Genomic DNA, 23,628 nt, shown 5'->3' on the forward strand with positions numbered 1-23,628 from the left:
GTAAGAATTCGTCCATTTCTTCCAGGTTGTCCATTTTATTGGCATAGAGTTGCTTGTAGTAATCTCTCATGATCCTTTGTATTTCTGCAGTGTCAGATGTTACTTCTCCTTTTTCATTTCTAATTCTGTTGATTTGAGTCTTCTCCCTTTTTTTCTTGATGAGTCTGGCTAATCGTTTATCAATTTTATCTTCTCAAAGAAGCAGCTTTTAGTTTTACTGATCTTTGCTATTGTTTCCTTCATTTCTTTTTCATTTATTTCTGATCTGATCTTTATGATTTCTTTCCTTCTGCTAACTTTGGAGGTTTTTTGTTCTTCTTGCTCTAAGTGCTTTAGGTGTAAGGTTAGGTGTTTGAGATTTTTCTGTTTCTTGAGGTAGGACTGTATTGCTATAAACTTCCCTCTTAGAGCTGCTTTTGCTGCATCCCACAGGTTTTGGGTTGTCGTGTTTTCATTGTCATTTGTTTCTAGGTATTTTTTGATTTCCTCTTTGATTTCTTCAGTGACCTCTTGGTTATTTAGTAGCGTATTTTTTGGCCTCCCTGTGTTTGTATTTTTTTACAGTATTTTCCTGTAATTGATATCTAGTCTCATAGTGTTGTGGTAGGAAAAGATACTTGATATGATTTCAGTTTTCTTAAATTTACCAAGGCTTGATTTGTGACCGAAGATATGGTCTATCCTGGAGAATGTTCCATGAACACTTGAGAAGAGAGTGTATTCTGTTGTTTTTGGATGGAATGTCCTATAAATATCAATTAAGTCCATCTTGTTTAATGTGTCATTTAAGCTTGTGTTTCCTTATTTATTTTCATTTTGGATGATCTGTCCATTGGTGAAAGTGGGGTGTTAAAGTTCCCTACTACGATTATGTTACTTTTGATTTCCCCTTTTATGGCTGTTAGCATTTGCCTTATGTATTGAGGTGTTCCTATGCTGGGTGCATAAATATTTATAATTGTTATTTCTTTTTCTTGGATTGATCCCTTGATCATTTCAGTGTCCTTCCTTGTCTCTTGTAACATTCTTTACTTTAAAGTCTATTTTGTCTGATATGACTATTGCTACTCCAGCTTTCTTGTGATTTCCATTTGCATGGAATATCTTTTTCCAACCCCTCACTTTCAGTCTGTATGTGTCCCTAGGTCTGAAGTGGGTCTCTTGTAGACAGCATATGTACGGGTCTTGTTTTTGTATCCATTCAGCCAGTCTATGTCTTTTGGTTGGAGCATTTAATCCATTTATATTTAAGGTAATTATCAATATGTATGTTCCTATTACCATTTTCTTAATCGTTTTGGGGTTTTTTGTTTGTTTTACAGGATAATAAAATTTTAATGAAAATTTCCACAAGAAATTTTTTGACAGAATGTGAAGTTTTATTATTTGTCTTTATTATTTTGTCCTGAATGTACACATGAGGTTTCTGAATCAGAGCAGAGTTTTTTTATTTACCTTATAGCTAATAACAAGTGTGTTGTGCCCTTGTGTCCAAGTTCTTACACTTACACCAACATAATGAGAGCCAGGTCAAATATCCTACAAATACAAAGTCTGTCTTGTAGACAAGGGATATAGAAAATGAATTTTCTGTACTTACATACAGAAAAAATAAGCAGTCAACTCTCTGTACTCATCATAGTCTTTTTGAAAATTTCTACTGTAATATGTTGGAATTTAAATAATCCTCTCCAGGGAAAATATAAGACCATTGCCTAAAGCTTTACAATCCAAAGATGACTTATTTTCTCTTCAAGTGTGAAAATGTACCTCTGTAGTTAGGTAAATCTCTATAGAGTTTTCAATATCTATACAGTTGTAAATTAACTTCCATGGCTGGGTTTGTTTTTATAGGTCTTTTTCTTCTCTTTTCTTTCCTGCCTAGAGAAGTTCCTTTAGCATTTTTTGTAAAGCTGGTTTGGTGGTGCTGAATTCTCTTAACTTTTGCTTACCTGTAAAGGTTTTAATTTCTTCATCAAATCTGAATGAGATCCTTGCCAGGTAGCGTAATCTTGGTTGTAGGTTTTTCCCTTTCATCACTTCTAATATATCCTGCCACTCCCTTCTGGCTTGCAGAGTTTCTACTGAAAGATCAGGTGTTAACCTTATGGAGATTCCCTTGTATGTTATTTGTTGCTTTTCCCTTGCTGCTTTTAATATTTTTTCTTTATATTTAATTTTTGATAGTTTGATTAATATGTGTCTTGGTGTGTTTCTCCTTGGATTTATCCTGTATGGGACTCTCTGTGCTTCCTGGACTTGATTGACTGTTTCGTTTCCCATGTTAGGGAAGTTTTTGACTATAATCTCTTCAAATATGTTCTCAGACCCTTTGTTTTTCTCTTCTTCTTCTGGGATCCCTATAATTCGAATGTTGGTGTGTTTACTGTTGTCCCAGAGGTCTCTGAGACTGTCCTCAATGCTTTTCATTCTTTATTCTGCTCCCTGGCTGTTATTTCCACCATTTTATCTTCCAGCTCACTTATCCGTTCTTCTGCCTCAGTTACTCCGTTATTGGTTCCTTCTAGAGTATTTTTAATTTCAGTAATTGTGTTGTTCATACCTGTTTGTTTCATCTTTAGTTCTTCTAGATCCTTGTTAAATGTTTTTTTGTGTTTTCTCCATTCTATTTCCGAGATTTTGGATCATCTTTACTATCATTACTCTGAATTCTTTTTCAGGTAGGTTGCCTATTTCGTCTTCATTTATTTGGTCTTGTAGGTTTTCACTTTGCTCCTTCGTCCGCAACGTATGTTTTTGGCGTTTCACTTTTTTTTTTTTTTTGCAGTACGCGGGCCTCTCACTGCTGTGGCCTCTCCCGTCGTGGAGCACAGGCCCCGGACGCGCAGGCTCAGCGGCCATGGCTCACAGGCCCAGCTGCTCCGCAGCATGTGGGATCCTCCCAGACTGGGGCATGAACCCGCATTCCCTGCATTGGCAGGCAGACTCTCAACCACTGCGCCACCAGGGAAGCCCCCTCCCTTTTTTTTTGATGGGTGGTGCTGTATTCTTGTCTTACTGGTTGTTTGGCCTGAGACGTCCAGCACTGGAGTTTGCAGGCAGTTGGATACAGCTGGGTCTTGATGCTGAGATGAGGACCTCCAGGAGGCCACACTCCAATTGATATTCCCTGGTGCCTGAGGTTCTCTGTTAGTCCAGCGGTTTGGACTCGGAGTTCCCACCCCAGAAGCTCAGGCCCAACCTGTGGCCTGGGAACCAAGATCCTGCAAGCACGTGGCAGGCGAAGTCATGGTCCTCCAAAGACACGGACATCCACATCCCTGGAACTGCTTGGCTGGGGCACGGTGGTGGGGACCTGGAGTCACCGGAGGGGCAGGGTGGTGGCCTGAGGCACACAGGGCGGCTTGGTGTCCTCAGGGTCAGAACTGGGCCATGTACGCCCAGTCCCACGCCACCCAGTGCACCAGGGACTCCGCCTGGGCTTGACAGGCATCTGCACCCCGGATTCATGTCCGAGCCCCAGATTTACGTCAGTGACCCCGGTTTCACGTCTGAGGCCCCGAATTTACATCTCAAAGGTAGCAATTTTAAATCTTCTCAGGGTTAAATCTTCTTGAAGATACAGTTCATAAGATATGAACTAAATATGTGAAAAGTCTCAAATAAGGACCCACACTGTGGTTTAATATTTTGAGTAATATTTTAAATTCTGAATAATTAACAAATAATATTCTTGAGTTTCTTAATTTTTGATTTTTAAAATCAGTCCTTCAAAACATGCCTTTCATACTGACTGTTAACACTAACTGTACATAAATTACAACACTTGCTTTATGAAACTTCACAGGTATTCAAATAACCATTTCAGCTTTTATCTCAATGATTTACTTTCCTGCCCAGAAGCCTTTAAAGGCTAAGTGCTTTGCAAACACAGAATAAGGGAAGCAGCTGAGAAGAAAATAATATACTGGTCTTGAAGAGAATCTTTTACCCACACTTAAGGGGTGGGGGTCGTTCAGGAAGGACATGCACAGGGAACAGGATGAGAAAATTTTTTAAACATCTCAGCTTTTCTTAAATCAGGTCACTAGGATTCCACTGTCCCATGGCATGAATTCCAAGGTTAAATATATCGATAACATATTATATACCAAGAAAAAATTTACAGTAAATTTTGAATGATTTAGGGATAAATTAATACTTTAGATGATCAATACATTTATCTCCCCCCATTACAGTGAAATATGAAAATACAGTTAAAACCAGAAAATAATATGCAGTGAATTTTTCTTTGTAGCCTAGAATCTTGGGGGAAAGAATAAAATAGAAGGGAGAGGGGATAATACTGATAAGCACTTTCAATTGACTATTTCAAAACAGAGTTCTTTTATTTAGTAGGATAATAGTAGCTTAACTATATAGAGCCAAAACAAATGTTTTCTTTGCTACCAAGAGTTTTATCCACCCGCCCCAACTGTTTTATCAAATACTTGGCTTTTGGACAGATGCACTTGATGTTAAAACCTAAGAAAAATACTTGTTTCTTCTAACTTTTCTGTAACTAGAAAGCTATAACTATTCTTGTCACCCATTCTCATTCTATCCAAGCTTTATTTATATTCAAGGATTCTTGCATGACTATAATGAATGCTTCCATGGAACATGTGCAAAAATATTTCAAGTTTTTGCAAAATACAAGCATTTTAAACCTTCTATTTTCTAAAGTACATGTGGAGTTAATATGGGTGCTTTCAAACAGATGTATCTCTACAATTCTTTACATACTAATTTGGATAGAATAGTGACCAAACAAATGTGGGGGGGAAAGCGTTCACCCTGCTGTAGAGTCTCTCCTTTGTCTTTACAACTTTACCCCTGAGTTATGACTGGAGGTCTAAACTAAACCCGAGAAAAACCTGTTGAAATGACCAACACACTTTTAAGTCACTCTAAGGCAGAATCATTTGGGGGAAGGAATACAGAGGTGTGTGTACACCTGCCTGAGACGAATATCCAAGATGGCAGGCGTTTTTGGGTGAAAGGTAATGCTGTTCCATGAGTTTCCTCTTACCACCAAAAGGACTCTCCCAGTTCATGCCACAGAGACAAGAAACTCTCTGACCTGATAAAGCATTTCAGTGGCTGCCCCCTTAGGATGGCTGTCCTTGTGCCAGGAAAGACTGTACATTCTGAGACACAGAAACTATGTTCCCAAGCCCCCAGGTAGAAAGAAATGCTATATTAAGACAAGAATAGTCACATCACTTTATCATTAACTCAGTGCTGACAAAGCCACATCATCATTATTAAATTTTATATGATTCAGATTAATTTATATTCCTTTTCTAAAAATCATTGTAGAGAAATGCCTCTTCTATTGTCATGAAGATAATGTGAGCAACTAACTTCAAATTCCAATTAATTTGGTGAGTTCTAGAGAAGGTTAAACATTTCAGAATTATATAAATAGATGCAGTTATAAAGCATTTTAAAACAACAGAGTTTTTAAATTTCCAAATATACATTAAAAGAAATTGATTGACGTAATAAAGAAGAAGCCAGGTTGCAAACACACACACACACTCACACACAGAACAATAATTATGTATAAATATGTGTCATGATTCTCAAATGGAGGACTTCTGGCCAAAGAGGAGTGTGAGAATCGCCTGGAGAACTTCATACAAACTGCATTCCCTACCCGCACCCCGTGATTCCCATAGCCCACACAGGGACACTACTTTCTAGCTGAGAATCTGTCATTACGCTAGCCACCCCGCAGTCACCACTTCCTGAAACTCAATATTGACTTGTGATCCTTGGCACTCCTGATCTCCTTGTACTTCTCTCACCACTCCACTTGTGCTTTCTTTCTGGGGCAACTCTTCATCTGCTCAGCCTCTTCAACTCCAGAGTGTGGATCCCGGCACATGCTTTTCTACGTTATGCAATCTCTCTGGACAACCTCCAGTACTCACTGTCACAGTTCTGACTACCACCAGGGTACTGACATCTCCCAAACCTGTCCCTGCAGCACTGACCTGATCTTAGTCTACCCAAGAGTCTTCCAAACAGCTCCACTCAGATGACCCACAGGCTCCAAAACTGGACTCATCCTACACGCCATCAATCTTCCACCTGGCCTCAGCATGGTATTTACAGTCACCCAGTTACCCTAATCGTGTTTTGGAAAATCATTCAGACTCCCCCTTCTCCTCACCTAATTCAGTCTCCAAGTCCTGTCAATTTTACCTCCTCCTATTTCACACATCCCCTCCCTCAGTAACCCTGCCATCGCTAAAACAAATTCAGGCACTGAGTAACTGCTACGTCACCTAAAGCCACAGGTTCCCAACCCATTTACCCACGGCTGCAATTTCTATCCATCCCCTGCCCTACCCTCTTAAAGCTATCTTCCATATTAAACCCAGAGGTAAGTACAGACCTGATATCCAACTTTCTACTTAACACCCTTCGATCAGCTCCCTACTCACCACAGAAGTAAGACCAAACTCTCTAGCCTCACCTCCCACCCCTTCCTGTCCTACCATTTAAGCTCTCTAGCCTCACCTCCCACCCCTTCCTGTCCTACCATTTAAGCTATTTCCTGCCTTTCTTTGTTCACCTTTTTGCATCTACCAGGAATACCTCCGCATGTTTCTTCCTCTAGTTATAGTTAACACTTGAAAATCCTTCAGGATTCTGATCAAGCATCAACTGTTCCAGTAAAGTTTTTCCAAACTCACCAGCACCCTATGCATCTCTCTCACTTATCATTTGACATATCAGTCAGACTGTGTGTGTGTGTGTGTGTGTGTGTGTGTGTGCGTTTCCCAGCAATTTAAGTTACTCAGAAGCAGGAACTGTGTCTCATTTATCTTTTTAACTCTGGCACAATGCCTGGTACCCAATGGGCAAGGAATAAATATTTGTTGAACTGAACTAAGGAAGACAAGTAGGGGTCCTTTATTAATTCAGTGGTCAAACTTTTTTTTACAAATAAGTGAAAGGTAACATTAAAGCTAGCATTACAGAACTATTATAAACTTCTTATTGAGTTTAAGGGGTTTAGCATCTATCCTTTTACCTATCCCATTATGTACCTCCTCATATAGTGTTATAAACTCAGCAGTAAATCTCAATACAGATCTACTTAGTACGAAAGTCATTCTATCATATTACACTGAACTTAATGTAAGTTATATGCAACTAGACATCAAAATCCACTGAAATAAGTTTTAGAATAGAAGGCAACTCAATTTGCAAAAATTGTATGAAATTTCTTTTCATCCAACCTACCCGAAAATTATCTGGGGAGCTCAAATGAAGTCTTTCCCTAGTATCTTCAGAAGCACCGGCACACAACCTATAAAAGATATGATAATTCCTTTCCTCTTTGCCTTGAACACAGATCCTAGATTTCTCTAGAAGATAATGTGAAACAAATCCTCCAACAACTGAACTCTAAAAAACAAAACAGAGAAATTACATTTTTGCATTTAAAGTCTTAAAGTATAACCTACCAATGTTAAATTATCTTTTCTAATAATCATTTGTCTATCAAAGAGGTTGTAATTTATGAAATAAAGGGGAAAAAACAGGTAACTAAATGTAAGTTTATAGTATTTATAGAGATCACAGTGAACATATATATTATCCCAACTGTTTAAAAGTAGAAGAGGAAAATTTAAATATATTTGCCATGAGTTCAAGTACAGCACCAGTTCTATCAAGACCCTGTATTTTCCAAAAACACTCCCCAAACATATTACTCCGAAACTCACTCTCACTTACCTTTTCATTGAAATGTATTTCTACAAATTTCCCAAATCGACTGCTATTATTGTTGCGAACAGTCTTTGCATTTCCAAAGGCTTCTAAGAGTGGGTTAGCTATTGAAAAAGAAATGAAAATACACCATCAGAAAGTTTGCATGAAGGAAAATTACAAAGCAATATGCATAGTATGTTTCCATTTATTAATAAACATAAATAACTAGAAAAATATTCTGAGAAACATTAACATGAATGAATTCACTTGTAATGTCAAATCCCACAAATATTTATTGACTACCACTATGTTTGGGCCCTATTAAAGTGCAAGAGATGGAAAAGTTACTCAAAATTTATTTAAAAAAAAAAGAAAAAGGAAGTGTTATGAGAAAGACGAAATTTTCAAAAGTCACTAGGTTACAAAATTTATAACTCAACTTTAAAAATTACTCCCTAAAAATGTTATGGTTTTCACATCAGCCCTACAAGAGCAGTGATGATAGTAAAGAAAGCAGCAAGCTTCCTGTGACGAAATACAGGCAAGAAGTTATTAGTTGACTTAAATTTAAAAATATATATTAATAAAACCTCCAGATTTAACATTTTTACACGCACATCCAACAAAATCTAACCAATAAGCGTTTACAGAATTACCTACGAAAGCTTCTCAGAACAATAGTTCTTGAAATCCCAATGAACAAATGTAAAATTTTAACTGTCTTCATTTTATAATTTCACACATTCTTTCTCTCTCTCTCTCTCTCTGTCTCTCTCTCTCCCTCTCTCTCTCTCTACCTGACTGGAAAAGAGCTCCTAGAGTCTATTCTGGTACTCACCAGTCTTAACTGTAAGCATACCAGAGTAGTGTCAATCTTACTCACATATTCCTTCAATAACCTCATAAGTTGCTTCATATGTTTACTGCTAGAGTATTTCTTATGAAATCTCTTAAAGTCCATTTTTGTTATTCTATCCACAGTAGAAAGCTTAACTAGTCACTAAACCCTTTGAAAGATCACTCCCAGGTTGTTTCACTTGCTAAAATAAGAAAGTAGTAAAACTAAAAGAAATATTAGCATGTATTCCCACCTAAAGATGTCTATGGCCCTGCCAGTTAACATAAACTATTCTCCAGTAAGGGGCTGTAGAGACATTTGGAATAACACTTTCCAAATGTCCTCAACTACAGCACGTTACACATTGCACAGTACGTTCTCATGGAAGAAACCAGGCTTATCTGGTTTCAAAGCAAATCTGTACCTCAAGTAAACAAGTCTGAATATTAATTAGTATTTTATTAAATTAACCCATTATTTATTTATTTATTCAATTTTAAAGGGCAATTCCCTCACTAAAGGCACTCTACTGTGACTCTGCCTAGGTGTGTGTCACAGTACCACAGTGAGAACTGTAGATAAAAATTAGAAAATTATTTATATCAAGAAATATGAAAAACCTTATGGATGCAAACTTTAAAAATGTTTATTAGAGTCAAATTTATATTCATCTACATGCATATTTTACATAAGTGTGAAAAAAATGTATGTAACATTTGCCTGCCATGATATAGCAAAATGCATGAACATAAAAGGCCCCTGATAAATTTTTGTTCAACTGGAATTTTTCTTTAAAATGTCAAGAATATTAAAATATGCACTTAGTAGAGCATATAGTTAAGACGCCTGGGTTTATGTCCCATTTCCACAACTGATGAGCTTATTTACTCTTCAGAAAGTTACTGAAGCTCCTTCTACCTTAGCTTCTCATCTGTGAAGCAGGGATAAAATAGTACTTACCTCATATTCTATGGAGATTTAAGTTAGGTAACAGATTTTAAGCAAATCAGACAAGGCCTAACACATCCCACACATGTCAGTATCATCATCATTATTAAATACTTACTGAAGGGGTGAGAAGAGTGTCCAAAGAGGCCTGAAACACCTCAGAGAACTAGAAGGAGACCAATGTGACTAAAGCATAAGGCTGCAGAGGAACAACGACTCAATCAGACCACAGGAGGTGGGGCAGGCCACACAGCACATTGGAGGTGATGATGTGAATTTGGGGTTTTAGCTTGAGAGAAATACGAAGCCAATAAAGGGCTCAGAGCAAAAGAGGTCACTCCAACTTCCACACAGAGAATAGGTTAAAGGGCAGCCAGACCATAAGAGGGGGGACCAGACAGGAACCTGTGCTGCAGGAGGCTGCTGCAGACTCAGCGTGACGGCAGCGGAGACCAAACAGGATCCGAGAAGTCTCTAAGGGGTGAGCAAGCACTGACAGCCCGGGGAAGTCAACTTACAGACTCCTGCTTTCCAAGTGTACTCTTTCATTGAAATGATTTCCCCCAGCACCTCATTTCCAAATAACCCTCTCCCTTTCTCCTTTACAAAAACAAGGTCAACAAAATAAACAGGAGGCAGGAGGGCTTCCTATATTCCTCTCATTCATCCGACAGATATTTATGGAGCACGTACTATGTATCAGGCACTATTCCAGGAGTTTGGAATATATAAAATCCCTGCCCTCTTAGCACGGACATGGGGTGGGGGTGGGGGGGGGCGGGGAAGACAACAGACAATAAGTAAATGAGAAGATAACATCTGAGCAAAGACTTGTAGGAGATGGCAGAGTCTTTTGGATCTCTTGGAGAACACTCCAGACCACTTAGAGGATTCTTCTAAGTTAATTTCGGGACATATCTAGCAATGGAAAACAAGAATTTTAAAAATTAACAATACCTTCGACAATTCTATCATCAATGTCTTGACCGGTTCCATACGATTCCGTCAGATATCTGTTTAAAATACAGGATTAAAAAATTGCTGGATGAGAATGATATTGCATGCATTCTCTTTCTAATTTTAATATTATTTAATACATCTAAAATTTAAACCTGGATCATGCACTGGAATGGCTTATTTAAAAACTACAAGTTTATATTTAAATGCAACTACTATTCTGTTATAGCTTTTTAAACATTTAAAATTCTATTTGGATGGCCTTTAACATCTAAATCAGCACTATTTTTAAAACTTTTTGGGAATATTCTGATTTTAACCAACTATTTAGTTGTAAATATGCCACACATTGCACACAGAAATATTCACCTTTGACACTGGGAGGAGGGTTGTGGGGAGGTAGAAATAAGAAGGCCAACCATCATAAACTTAAGGTAAAAAATGGTTTCAACCACTCTAATGGCAGGACTATTGAAAAAAGAACATAAAGGCTGGATTGTGAAGGAACATTCCAAGATTTCCCTTTGCCTAACCAGCACTGGTCTTCTCCAGGATCCTCATGAGAATAGCATGTCAGAACTAGATTTCAACAATCTGCAGCTTAGCTTCCACATGTCTGTTCTTGTAAAAGGGATAGAGCCCACCATTTCAAACTATGTCATAAAGCATGCAAGAGTATTCAAAGTCAACGGGTTCAAATCTCAAGGAGATCTTTGTAACTCTTTGCTCATAACATGTTCATGGCAACACTATTCACAAGAGCCAAGAGATGGAAGCAACCCAAGTGCCCAAGGGCCCACTGAGGAATGAATGGGTAAACGAAATGTGATACATAACACACGAGGGAATATTACTCAGCCTTGAAAAGGAGGAAAATTCTGACACATGCCACAACATGGATGAACCTCAAGGACATCATGCTATGGGGGATAAGCCAACCACAGAAAAACAAAAAGTATATGATCCACTTATATATATAAGGTATCTAGAGTAGTCAAAATCATAGAGGCAGGAAGTAGAATGGTGGTTGCCAGGGGCTGGGGTCAGGGGAAACGGGGAGTTGTTTAATGGGTACAGAGTTTTAGTTTTGTAAGGTGAAAGGTTCTGGAGACTGGGTGAACAACAATGTGAATATACTTAGCACTACTGAACGGTACACTTAGAAGTGGTTAAGATGGTAAATTTTATGTTATATATATATTTTTTACCACAATTAAGAAAAACCAACCTGCTCAAAGTGTTCTAGGTCAGCTAAATACTCCTCACCTTAGAACAAATTTTGTATTTTCCGTTTTGCCAGCTCCTGATTCTCCAGATACAATGACAGACTGACTCATCTTGAGCACCTTCATGTCTCGAAAAGCCTTATCAGCTGGGGTCAAAACAATACATTAACGATGAACAGTGCATTAAATACAAAATTTTCCAAATCATAGAAAGTCCACTTACTATCAAAAAGCACTTGCTCCTAAAGAAATTATAATGTGTGTTTACAGTTACCAAAATTTTTAAATAAAATCATTGAAAAGTGTTCAGAACATCTCTAAAGGTATATACGTTAAATGTTTTCTCTAGTTATCCTGACAGCTAGGTAATATGAAATCAAATAAACAACTCTTATGTTTGTACTAGAATGTCTCCATATTGTGAGCTGTGGCTCAGCTGTTCCTCATACTAGAGCAGACCTGCAGAGAGATGAAAAATGCTCACTCTGCATAACTAATGACACCCCGGAGAAAAAAGCAAGAAGTAACGAGCTACCAATTAAGAAATCTGGCAGCCAAAATTTCTGCTGGAGAAAAAAAAAATACATACCTGCACAATAGATCTGTGGGGTTTTTCTCTGTAATACTACTATTAAATTTAAACGTCGTGTAGGATTTTTCAGCATTTCAAAAACAGGCAAAAGTAACTGCTTTAAATTTTTTAGATTTGTGATTATTTATATATACAATTTTTCACTATCTCCATTACACTCCAACAATTTAGACTATAAGATGTCTTTAAGACTCCACGGACAAGATGAGCACAATTCAATTCTATTAAAGTGGGCTCAAATTAAAACAATTTTGATTGAAAATTAGGTCCTGACAAACTTAGCCCTATAAGGCAACTATTTCTCACCTCAGGCATGTGCTACCCATACCAGCGAAGAAAGCTCTACTAATGGCTTTTACTCGAAGGGCCAAATGCAAACTACACACAAGAGTATTCACACATCCCTTTGACCAATTTATCAGCAATCTATTCCACCCACTTTCGTGGAATCCTTGTAAAAACTTTTTACAAGTTTTTACAGTAAAAACTTTTTTTTTAACAGTAAAAACTTTAGTTGTTTAGCAGTAAACAACTAAAAATAAAAGCCGGTTTATTTACATTTTAAACATGTAACTTGCTCCCATTGAGGTTCTAAGGATTTTGCACCATTTAGCCAGCTGACAGAACACATACCCATGCCCATCAGAGCATCACAGAACCAGAAGTCAATGTGCAGCTGCACTGGACTTGGTGTACACATTCACTCTTGCCTAGTAGCACACAGTACACAGTCAGCCAAATCTAGAGGTGAAGCCCGGTTAGGCCATAATACAGGTACAAAGAGAAAGCCCAGAGAGAAACTAATTGCACTAAGAACCAGAACCAAAACGTGTCATCATTTAACTGCCAGCTATGTCTGAATCCCAAGGCTTAGCTAACATCTCTGTACCTGCAGTCACCAGCTATGGGGGACGCCTGTCAAATAACTCCCTCTCTGCTCCCTAGAGCTAAAGTGCTTTGAGATGAGAGAGCACCTGAGAAAGACAAAGACAGATGTTGCGGCCTTCCCACACGGATACCCCAGAGATATGAAGCATGTATCACTGTCGATCCTTTACATTTTACAGAGCCCTGATGCAGGAGAAAGCATGGAAGACGTCTGCTCTCACAGCTCCCTTCTAGCCCAGGTAACGCGCTCACTAGTGATGACCTGGATAACAGCAGACAGCCCGGGCCTCCTTCCTAGTTGTGGAAGGAGGACACTTTTCAGGTGGAGTCAGAAGAAAACAATAGGTCAGCTTTTATTATGACCTACTTTCAACTGGGTGGACACGCTTAAGACGACACGGGCCTTTAACAAAGGTAATGAGGTACAACCGCCCCATGAGTTGGCCGCAAAAGTCTCTTCCCCACCCTGTGTGAATACACGCTCCTGACATGGTGACACATTCAGAATGCACACAAGCCCTCCAAAATACGTATTCGATTCACGGTACCTCTTATTAATCCAAAAGAAAAACGGAGTAAATCTGTACAAGTTAAAGAAAAATAAATATTAAGATACAATTAAATTACTTACCAATTGCGAAGACATGAGGTGGCATCGTCCCAAGAGATTTTCCTTGGTACGACTTTATTGTTTCTGAGGAATATATTTTAGGTATGTCAAAGTATGGGTTCACTGCAATCAGAATGTTGGCCACATATGTCTAAGTGGGAAAGACATAAACATAAAATTTTCCAATTACTGTTTTCATTTAAAACCAAACAAGGGTCACAGGAGAAAGAACACACAGCAAATAGACACCCCCAGTTCTCTCTATAAGTAGAACTCCTAAATCTGCATTTCTGGACCTAAATATTCCCTGATCTCTACAGGACCCATATTTCTCTAACTCTTAATAAATATTTACATCTTCTTAACCTATAGCCATCTAAAACTCAGCACATCCAAAATCAAAATCATCTCTCTTGACCTCCCTTTGCCTCAAAGGAAACATGCTCCTCCCACACACCCCCTCCCAGGTTCACCACTACCAGGTCTGCCTGGGCAGAGCTGAGTCTACACCTCCATCTCAGACACCTCCTGTTGACTCCACTTATGACATCTACTCTATGCCTGCAGCCTGAGTTTTGCTTATTTGTATTCCTCGCCTAGACTACTTTCCTCACCCTGCTACTAAACAGTTTAACATAGCTCACAGGACCCTCTAGGCCCTGAAGAGTTTAACATAGCTCACAGGACCCTCTAGGCCCTGAAGAGTTTAACATAGCTCACAGGACCCTCTAGGCCCTGAAGAGTTTAACATAGCTCACAGGACCCTCTAGGCCTATGCCCATCACTGAAAGCCAAGGACTGATTTAGCTCAGTGGTGACCACTGGTCCCAGATTTTTGCAAAACAGCATATGCGCTAACCATTGCCTAGAATACTGACGGGCTAAATGTTTAATGAGCAAGTGAAGCTTGCTTTTAAATCTGAAATTTCACTGTGGCTTCAAAAGACCAGAAAAATGCCACCAATAAGATTTATAAAATTCCTCGTGGATAGAAAGAAAGTTGTGGTTTAGCAATTAGTTGTGGTTTACTGGCCAAACTAGGGCACACAAGACCATGTTTTTCTCTTTTCTGCTTCTAGTTGTGGAAGGGAAATGATGCAGAAACCCCGAGCTCTCAGCCTACTCATCTAAAATTCCATGAATGTTCCCAAAGATGTTTCCTGGAGTTGGGTAAAAAATAAATTCCCGATAATAATGTTTCTATGGGAAACAAAAGGAAAGTAATAGAGACTTTAGTAACCAAGGGAAATGTTACATGTGAGTTAGCTATTGTTCTACTCAAATCTAAGGGAGAATGGTGGCAATTCTGGTTGGTGAGACATATAAAAATATCCAATTTAAACTATTCTGAACTGCTCCCCTCTCTTACATATATTATGATAATCATAACTCTATTTGTGTATTGCTGATATTTAATGGTTTTATAACTAAAAGGCATAACTGGCTAGGCAAAAACCCACCAGTCACGCCTTTCATTAACTTTGAAAATACTGGTTTTCCAAACAGGAGCTGATGACGCTGAACAGCCACTACCTAACACATGGGTCATATGCCCAACCGCATACACATCTTAGGTCAACTAAACATGATGTGAAAAAAAGACAACGAATTTTTTTGAGAGTACAATGAATTCTGCACGTAAACCTTCAGCTATCAATGGTCACAGTCGGCAAATGTAGCACCACTGCAGCACAGGAAGCCTTAAAAGACCAACGAAAATCCCATGGGTGTGAAGCTTTCCTATAAATATCCCAAATGAAAACAAAGTATCTCAATTTCTCTGAATAAGATCATTCTATAAAGGTAATTTAAAATTTGTAAACTTCAAGAAAAAGATATTAAAACAATTAAAACTTGCTCAAATAAATAAGATCGCTCCACTAGCACCAAGTGATGTTAGACATGGAACGAAAAAATAGTAGCCAGTTCTTCTTGAAAGATGGTTACATCTAAATCAACTTTTACTGACTTATTACAAGTTAAGCTGCTTTAACAAACAAATTTTTTAAATTTGTATTATTTTAGTACCTAAAACAACATTTAGCACACATTAGATACTCAATATTAGTATGCTGATTAAGCTAATTTTGCTTCTAAATATATTTTTAAATAAGAATAGCCATATATATATATATGTGTGTGTGTGTATATATATATATATTAACCAAAATACACTATTTAGTTGATTTTGAGAAAAATCAAGGAGCAAAGTAAAGACTTAATAACTATGTATAACCGGAAGACAGCAAGTAAACTCTTTTGGAAAAGACTAGATTAGTTCTATTTCCCAGCTGTCATTACTTGGACAGATGGCAAAGACTAAAGGTAATTTAGTCAGAATTAAGTAAGTACAATTAGGCAAATTGATAGTGATATAAAAGATTAAGAATGTCATTTGATCTAGGAAGTGTCAAAGAAGCCATGTGTTTTCTTCGTTCAAAAATAATGAAGAGTCCCATCTTTATAACAGGAGGGCTACAGTGTGGTAATTTACCTCCAGCCAACAAAGGGATATATAGAACTCATACGTGCCCAATGAATCATTATAATTAAAACAGACTAGTTAAGTATCCATCTGAATGGTGTGGTACAAACCCTATTTCCATTAAAAGCATTGTCTTTCATTTTTAAGTATCCTGGGTTTTTAGGGTAAGTTATCTATTTGGAATGAACTATTGCAACTATTCAGGGTCTATGATCAGCACTTCAGTGTGCTCGATATTTCCTCACGTACTGCCTTCTATTCTAATTCACACCGTTTTGTCTTCCAAGTTTTTAATTTCAATACGTATGCCTTACAGTCTGCCGTAAGTGTTTTGCAGAACAATGTGGAAACTGCGTCAATTAAACAGATCTACAGATAATATGCCAAAAGTTAAAAAATCAAAACTCAAAATAATCAGTGTTCTTGTTTTTTAAAATATCCAAATTGGATAGTTTTAAGTCTGAACGATATCAGATGATGCTCTGCATTCATTATTTCATTCTGCAAATATATATTAAGTGCCTACTAGGTACCATGTGTGGTCTAAGCCCTGGTGTCGGAGCAATAAATCAGAAAAGAATCCTTATCCTCATGGAGCTCCCACTCCGTTCAGTATGATTTCCTGTTAGAAAATTTCAAGCTCAACAAAACCAAACAGTAGCACGTAAAATAATTATGCCCACAAAATTTAACCCACAGGTAAAATACTTACGTAAATTCTGTCTTTACTGTATCGAACTTTGATATTATGGAGCAGTGTGGCTTCATTCAAATACATTAATGAACCTGAGATGGAAAATTTGTAAATCATTAGCTATTTGAAGAAAGAAAGTAAAATAAAACAATGCCATCTTAATCTGAATCGCTCTGATCCGAAGCTAAAATTCACCTGTTACGTTAGATTCAATTCCATCTTTCTCCTGGTACGTGTAAACCCCAGAGGCTGATGTAAAATGTATCTAGTTTACATACGTGTTACAGTGATATTTTTAAACAATAAATTTCCAGTGAGGTGAGTACCTCTAGTTTGTACCAGGTGAGTACAAAAAACCGAGTACAATTCAAGTGGAAAAAAAGAACTACTTTAGACAGCGCTGATTTTAATACACTTTGACACAAAAAAGATTAGTAGACGACACTAACCCCATCTGATGCTCAGAATTTTACAGGAAAAACACAAAAGATAAAATTTTAGAATGGGAAGGTCGTGTCATTCAGGCAGTGCCTCACAACTGATAGACTAAACAAGAATCCTGAAGAAATCTGTATGTCTTAAACCAGGATATGCAGCTAACGGACAGCAGCATCAGGGTAGAAGTCTTGTTTTCCTAACGTCTGTTCTCCTAACGCTCTGACACAACCTGTTCTCCCAGCCTGATCTACTGCCCCGGCCCTCAGTCCCCTGAGCTCCATTTCCACGTTTCCACCGCGCACTTGAGCAGACAAGCCTACTCTTCCCCCAACCACTCTGTTTCCATTATCAGCACCACCATTTCCCACTCATCTATTCTGCAAGCCTTGGTCAATACTAGGACCATCCTCTCTCCCCCTCCTTGCTCTAAGCCCATTTCCAAGTCTTTATACATGTAATGAATATAGCACAGCACCAGCTTCATGGTAGGCACTCAAAATTAGCACAATCTGAGTCTCTGAAATGTCTCTCCTTTCTTTCCATTTCCACAGCCCCAATCCCAGTTTAGGCGTCGTCACCTCTTCTGTAATCACAGCAGCCTCTCACTTGTCTACTGCCGCAGTCTCTCTCCTCTCTCACCCAGATTGCTCAGTGCATTAATCTTAACACACTAGAGCCCTGACTAAATCTCTCTCTTCCTCAAAACTCATCAGTGGGTCTCCGTCAACTACCAAATCCATGTTCAAGTCTGATATTCAAGGCCCTTAGTAAACCTGCATTCAACTGACCTTTTCATATAATTTTCCATAACTCCCTTTAATATGGTCTAACCTGCAGGCAGACTAAACCATTTACCAAACTCAACTATCATGCATGCATTGGGCTGCACCTCTCTATTTCTAGGTATCAAAAATCCACCCATCCTTTAAGGTCAGTTCAAAGACTATCCCTCAAATGACACCTCCCCATTCTCACTACCCCACCACCACTAGGACTACTTGCTCCTTTGTACTTGCATTATGGTGCATACCACAGAATGCCAGTCTTGTGATGACAATTTTGTGTATCTGGTTTTGGCTTCTATCCCTGAGGGCAGGGCCCTGCCTGATTCATTTGCTTGTTTGCTTGATCCCTCACTGAAGTTGTATATATGCCTACACTGTATGTATATATAACCTACAATTCAACACCCGACCAATTCTGTCAAACAAGAGCCCGTTGCTCTACCTGTCTCAACAGACTGCCCATGCTTCTACACTCACACGATGCAGCCAGTTCACATTGCAAGGACACGGGCCTCACTTTTCTAATGCCACTTACAGCAGAAAAATACAGAGTAAGAAGTGGGTGGAGGCCCCTAACAGTCGAACGGCAGCTCTCCTTTCAGTTGAGGAAAGATGTGGAGAAGGCAGGCAGCAGAGGGTATCTCGTGTGGGTTCGGTCCCCTACTTTCCATACCCCTGCACTTCTTCCACCCCCATCCCCAGGAGCTTGATCTACAGGCTGCCTTTCCTTATGCAAAGCACAACATCGAACCACTCGCCCATCGCTCAGGTTCCTCTGAAACTGCCTGGCTGCATGATACTCTATCTGCTACTCTCTGCTTCCTGTAAGTAAGAATGCCTAACCCCACGATACGGCTCCCCTAGAAAAGCTAATCATATACATCTACATGGCATGTGGATGGCTGCTTGCCCTTCTTTCTTTACCTCCTCCCATACTTACCACCAGTCTTCTCAGGGATATCTGGTAATTCAACTAAATAAATCCCTCACTGTTGTCCATAGACAGATGCACGGATAAAGAAGATGTGGCACATATATACAAGAGAATATTACTCAGCCATAGAAAGAAACAAAATTGAGCTATTTGTAATGAGGTGGATGGACTCAGAGTCTGTCATACAGAGTGAAGTAAGTCAGAAAGAGAAAAACAAATACCGTATGCTAACACATACATATGGAATCTAAAAAAATAATGGTTCTTAAGAACCTAGGGGCAGGACAGGAATGAAGACGCAGACGTAGAGAATGGACCTGAGGACATGGGGAGGGGGAAGGGTAAGCTGGGACAAAGTGAGAGAGTGGCATGTACATACATACACTACCAAACGTAAAACAGATAGCTAGTGGGAAGCAGCCGCATAGCACAGGGAGATCAGCTCGGTGCTTTGTGACCACCTAGAGGGGTGGGATAGGGAGGGTGGGAGGGAGGGAGATGCAAGAGGGAAGAGATATGGGGATATATGTATAGCTGATTCACTGTGTTATAAAGCAGAAACTAACACACCATTGTAAAGCAATTATACTCCAATAAAGATGTTAAAAAAAAAAATCCCTCACTGCTGAAATACCTGCCAATGACAATAAAAATTTGGATCAGAGGGTCTTCCTCTTAAATTATGCTACTCAGACTACTCCATTTAAATAAAGACACAGAAAAGGAAAGACAGAAGGGAACACGTATGACCCTCAGCTTGCCAGAATGGGAAACGGTTAAGTCTCAGGGGCCTCTGCATCCCTGAAGGCACGACCTAGGGATGCTCAGAGGGTCTTGGACATCACTTCCTGCTCCACCAAATTCCCTCCTCCCCCCCCCCGCTAGCGGCCACCCCAGGACTACTTGGTTTGGCTACTGACATGCAATACTTTAGGTGAACTGTTCGTCTTTTATGCCTAATTATTCATAGATTTAACTATACACTCGATATTAAAAATGTTTAAATAAGACATAATAAAAGAAGGAACGTCTTTGTTTCTTTATAAACTCTGTAAGAAGAATTCTGGTATAATTAATATATACTGAGGACACCAAAAGTTTCTAATGAAGAGTAGATATCACTCAATTCTTAAATTTAGGAATCTGACTAGGGAGTTATCTAAGCATTTAAGATTCTGCTTATTTGTTACAGTCCTGGTTCACTGAGAGAAAAAAAAAAAGAACCCACAAACAACTTCAAGGCAGTAGAAGTCAATCACTTCTATCGTTACATTGTTGTAGAAGTCATTCCATTACTGAAAAAGAGAGTGAACCAGGCAACTTTGGGGATTCTTTCCAATATTATAGTTTATACTTTTTTTTGTGTGTGTGGTACGCGGGCCTCTCACTGTTGTGGCCTCTCCCGTTGCGGAGCACAGGCTCCGGACGCACAGGCTCAGCGGCCATGGCTCACGGGCCCAGCCGCTCCGCGGCATGTGGGATCTTCCCGGACCGGGGCACGAACCCGTGTCCCCTGCATCGGCAGGCGGACTCTCAACCACTGCACCACCAGGGAAGCCCTATAGTTTATACTTTATTATTCTCGACTTCTAACAGTGATCATTCATGGAGATTATTATATGCCATGTAAGTAACAGTAGCTTAAAAATTAGCACCAAAAAAATGCTTACTTTAATTAGCAACCTCACATCCCTGAACTATTTTCCTATTCTGGCATTAATCCTCAAGAGTCAAGTAAGAAGGCAAAGTTAACAGACTAAACTCCACACATACAACCCTTCACATAGAAAACCTGGAGCTAAAACTAGGTAATAAATTTTGCTATATTATGAGGGCACTGTCAGAAGTCTACTCGTGTGTCTGTTTCAACAGAACCTTTATCACATAGTTCAGGATGCTCTATAGACATCAAGCTCTTTTTTTTTTAAGATGTTGGGGGTAGGAGTTTATTAATTTTTTATTTTTTTGCTGTGTTGGGTCTTCGTTCCTGTGCGAGGGCTTTCTCTAGTTGCGGCAAGTGGGGGCCACTCTTCATTGCAGTGCGCGGGCCTTTCACTATCGCGGCCTCTCTTGTTGTGGAGCGCAGGCTCAGTAGTTGTGGCTCACGGGCCTAGTTGCTCCGCGGCATGTGGGATCTTCTCAGACCAGGGCTCGAACCCGTGTCCCCTGCATCAGCAGGCAGATTCTCAACCACTGCGCCCCCAGGGAAGCCCCCCACATCATGCTCTTAATCATCACATTATTACCGTGATACAGAGAAGAGGAAAGGATTTTAGAAATACGCACGTGAGACCCAAACAAACAACATCATGTGTCAGTTGGTGGAGGACAGTGGTGGAGTGGGCAACCAAGCCTCAGGCAAAAGGACTAAACTAATAAGTGATGGAACCACTTTCGCTGGAAAACCTGCATTCTAAACTCAACAGTTAGAGCTGCACTCATGATGTGGTTTCAGAAAGGGGACATCAAGTAGGGCTGGACTACTGTGTGGTGAGGACAGGTGACATCCTCAGCAACATTCCTGCCGTCTGGCATCACCAGAGTCAACACCTACAAGAAGCGGCAAATCTCCACTAAGACCGGGAAAACTCAACGGTCAGACGAGTCCACCACCATGAAACAATCAGAGGGAGACTGCTTTAAAATATTTAAGAAATGGATTAAAAGTAATTCAACATCACTTATTATGTTTAGCTCTACGTGGATATATAAACCAGAAAACATTATTTTGATATATGAAAAGGATTGATTCCAATTCTGAATACCCTAGCAAGTTTTAACAGAAAAGAATTTTCTCTTATTTTAGATACAACAGAATCTCGTTCCTCTTTGTTGTTGTTCTGATTGCTGTTCAGAAAAATATGATCCCATCAGACAAACTCTCTAGCAATTTTGGAAAGGAAGGGAGCGCCACATTTTTTCTCCCAGTCTCGTACACCTAATAACAACAGATACCATCTATTGAGAGGCTGTTAGAGGTCAGGCACTGCACCAAGCATTTTAAATGTATCATCTGTAAGCATGAAACATAAAAATCATTACTCCTGTTTTCCAGACGAGAAGTTCAAAGGGGAGAGAGAAACTGCCTACGGGCACACAGCTTCCTAATGGCACAGTGAGAATCTGAACTCGGGGCTCCCCCATTACTCCTGTATTCCACGTCACATGCAGGGGGATCTTACAGGCTTACTCAAATGCGAACTCCAGAGAAAACCCATAAGGACAAAATATATTCCTTTCTCCTACCTCTCTTATTTAATTGCAGAGTTTTTAACGCCAGATACATTTAACGAAACCCATGACAACTGGACATGATTCTTAAATATCGCCACATAAAAAATGAAACATGATTACCTCTTTATCTTGAAAATGTAAGAATAAACATGGCCTATTGCTCTGGATACAGTATTTTTTCACCAAAAATTCTAAGACAGTTATTCTAGATTATTCTAGATAAGTCCAATTAATGCTGCACTTTAGTCCAATGTTCTGAAATCAATTTTCAATTAGTACTTATTACATAGTATTTTTTTTAATGTTTGTTTCCTTCAAAGGGTGACACTAAATGGGTCCTCCTGACTCAACTTCCAAATTATTGAACCACATATACAGCAATAAAAATCATCTGATTCCAGATGATTCAGAGGTTCAAAAAACAAAAAAACCCCATAAAACCAAGAGATCTTTAGTTCAGGCTTCATAGTTAGTAAATGATTACCATTCCCTGTATTTACACAACTGAGATAACACTAAAAAGATATTCAGGAGAGACCCCTTCACCAAAGTGCAAATGTGAGAGAACAATGCATCTAGGACTGTGGGGCTCCTCCATTCACAGGAACCTTCAGGTCAAAAGGCAACATTTCTTCTGAACAAGGACAGTGTGCCCTGTAATATAATCACTCGTATATTTTTTGAAGGAACAGTTTCCTTTTCTATGATGAGAACTACTTTTTAAATTGATACTTACAGTTATCTTCCACATCTTTTTTACTGTCCTCTTCTGCAGGGAACACTTGGTTTATGAGAGCCAGAAATGTCTGAAAAACAAAACAAGAGCTCATTAAACTAGAAGCTTACAAATAATAAGAAAGATAAAGGAGCTTAACTGACTGCATACATTGAAAATAATGGCAATGATATGCTCTTCATTAAAATGTAATACAAGATCCTACTACTTAACAAGTCATTACTCAAACATATTATCCATTATTACTATGAACATGGAATCAATAATGGAAATCAATAAAACAAAAACAAAACCTGTGCTGGAACACCTAGAGTGGGACAAAACAAGAAGTATATTACGTCTACATAGGTATGCTGTTTAACAACTTTTTTAAAAAATAAAAATGTTAATGTTTATGTATACAGCAATTTTATTGTTTTAAAAAAGGAAAAAGGTAACATCCAATCAATCAATCAGATATACCAACAGACCATAATTTAATTAATGCTCTTGTCTGAGTAAAACACATTAGACACAAATTCCTGTACAGGAA

The 23,628-nt window shown here is 38.9% G+C and overlaps 1 protein-coding gene across 3 annotated transcripts in view; it reads right to left on the minus strand.

Moving 5' to 3' along the window:
• The window catches only part of MYO6 (myosin VI), a 142,818-nt gene that overhangs the window by 61,582 nt on the left and 57,608 nt on the right, over positions 1-23,628 (minus strand). For all 3 annotated transcript variants that reach the window (XM_049695662.1, XM_033428594.2, XM_049695661.1), the window contains exons 3-9: positions 23,097-23,166; positions 16,988-17,061; positions 13,812-13,941; positions 11,741-11,846; positions 10,475-10,530; positions 7,756-7,853; positions 7,261-7,425 (exon numbers count right to left, since the gene is read on the minus strand). In XM_049695662.1, coding sequence (XP_049551619.1) covers positions 7,261-7,425; positions 7,756-7,853; positions 10,475-10,530; positions 11,741-11,846; positions 13,812-13,941; positions 16,988-17,061; positions 23,097-23,166 — 699 coding nt within the window. The remainder of the gene's footprint in view (positions 1-7,260; positions 7,426-7,755; positions 7,854-10,474; positions 10,531-11,740; positions 11,847-13,811; positions 13,942-16,987; positions 17,062-23,096; positions 23,167-23,628) is intronic.

Source organism: Orcinus orca, chromosome 12 (genome assembly GCF_937001465.1).
Source record: "Orcinus orca chromosome 12, mOrcOrc1.1, whole genome shotgun sequence".
Taxonomy (NCBI): domain Eukaryota; kingdom Metazoa; phylum Chordata; class Mammalia; order Artiodactyla; family Delphinidae; genus Orcinus; species Orcinus orca.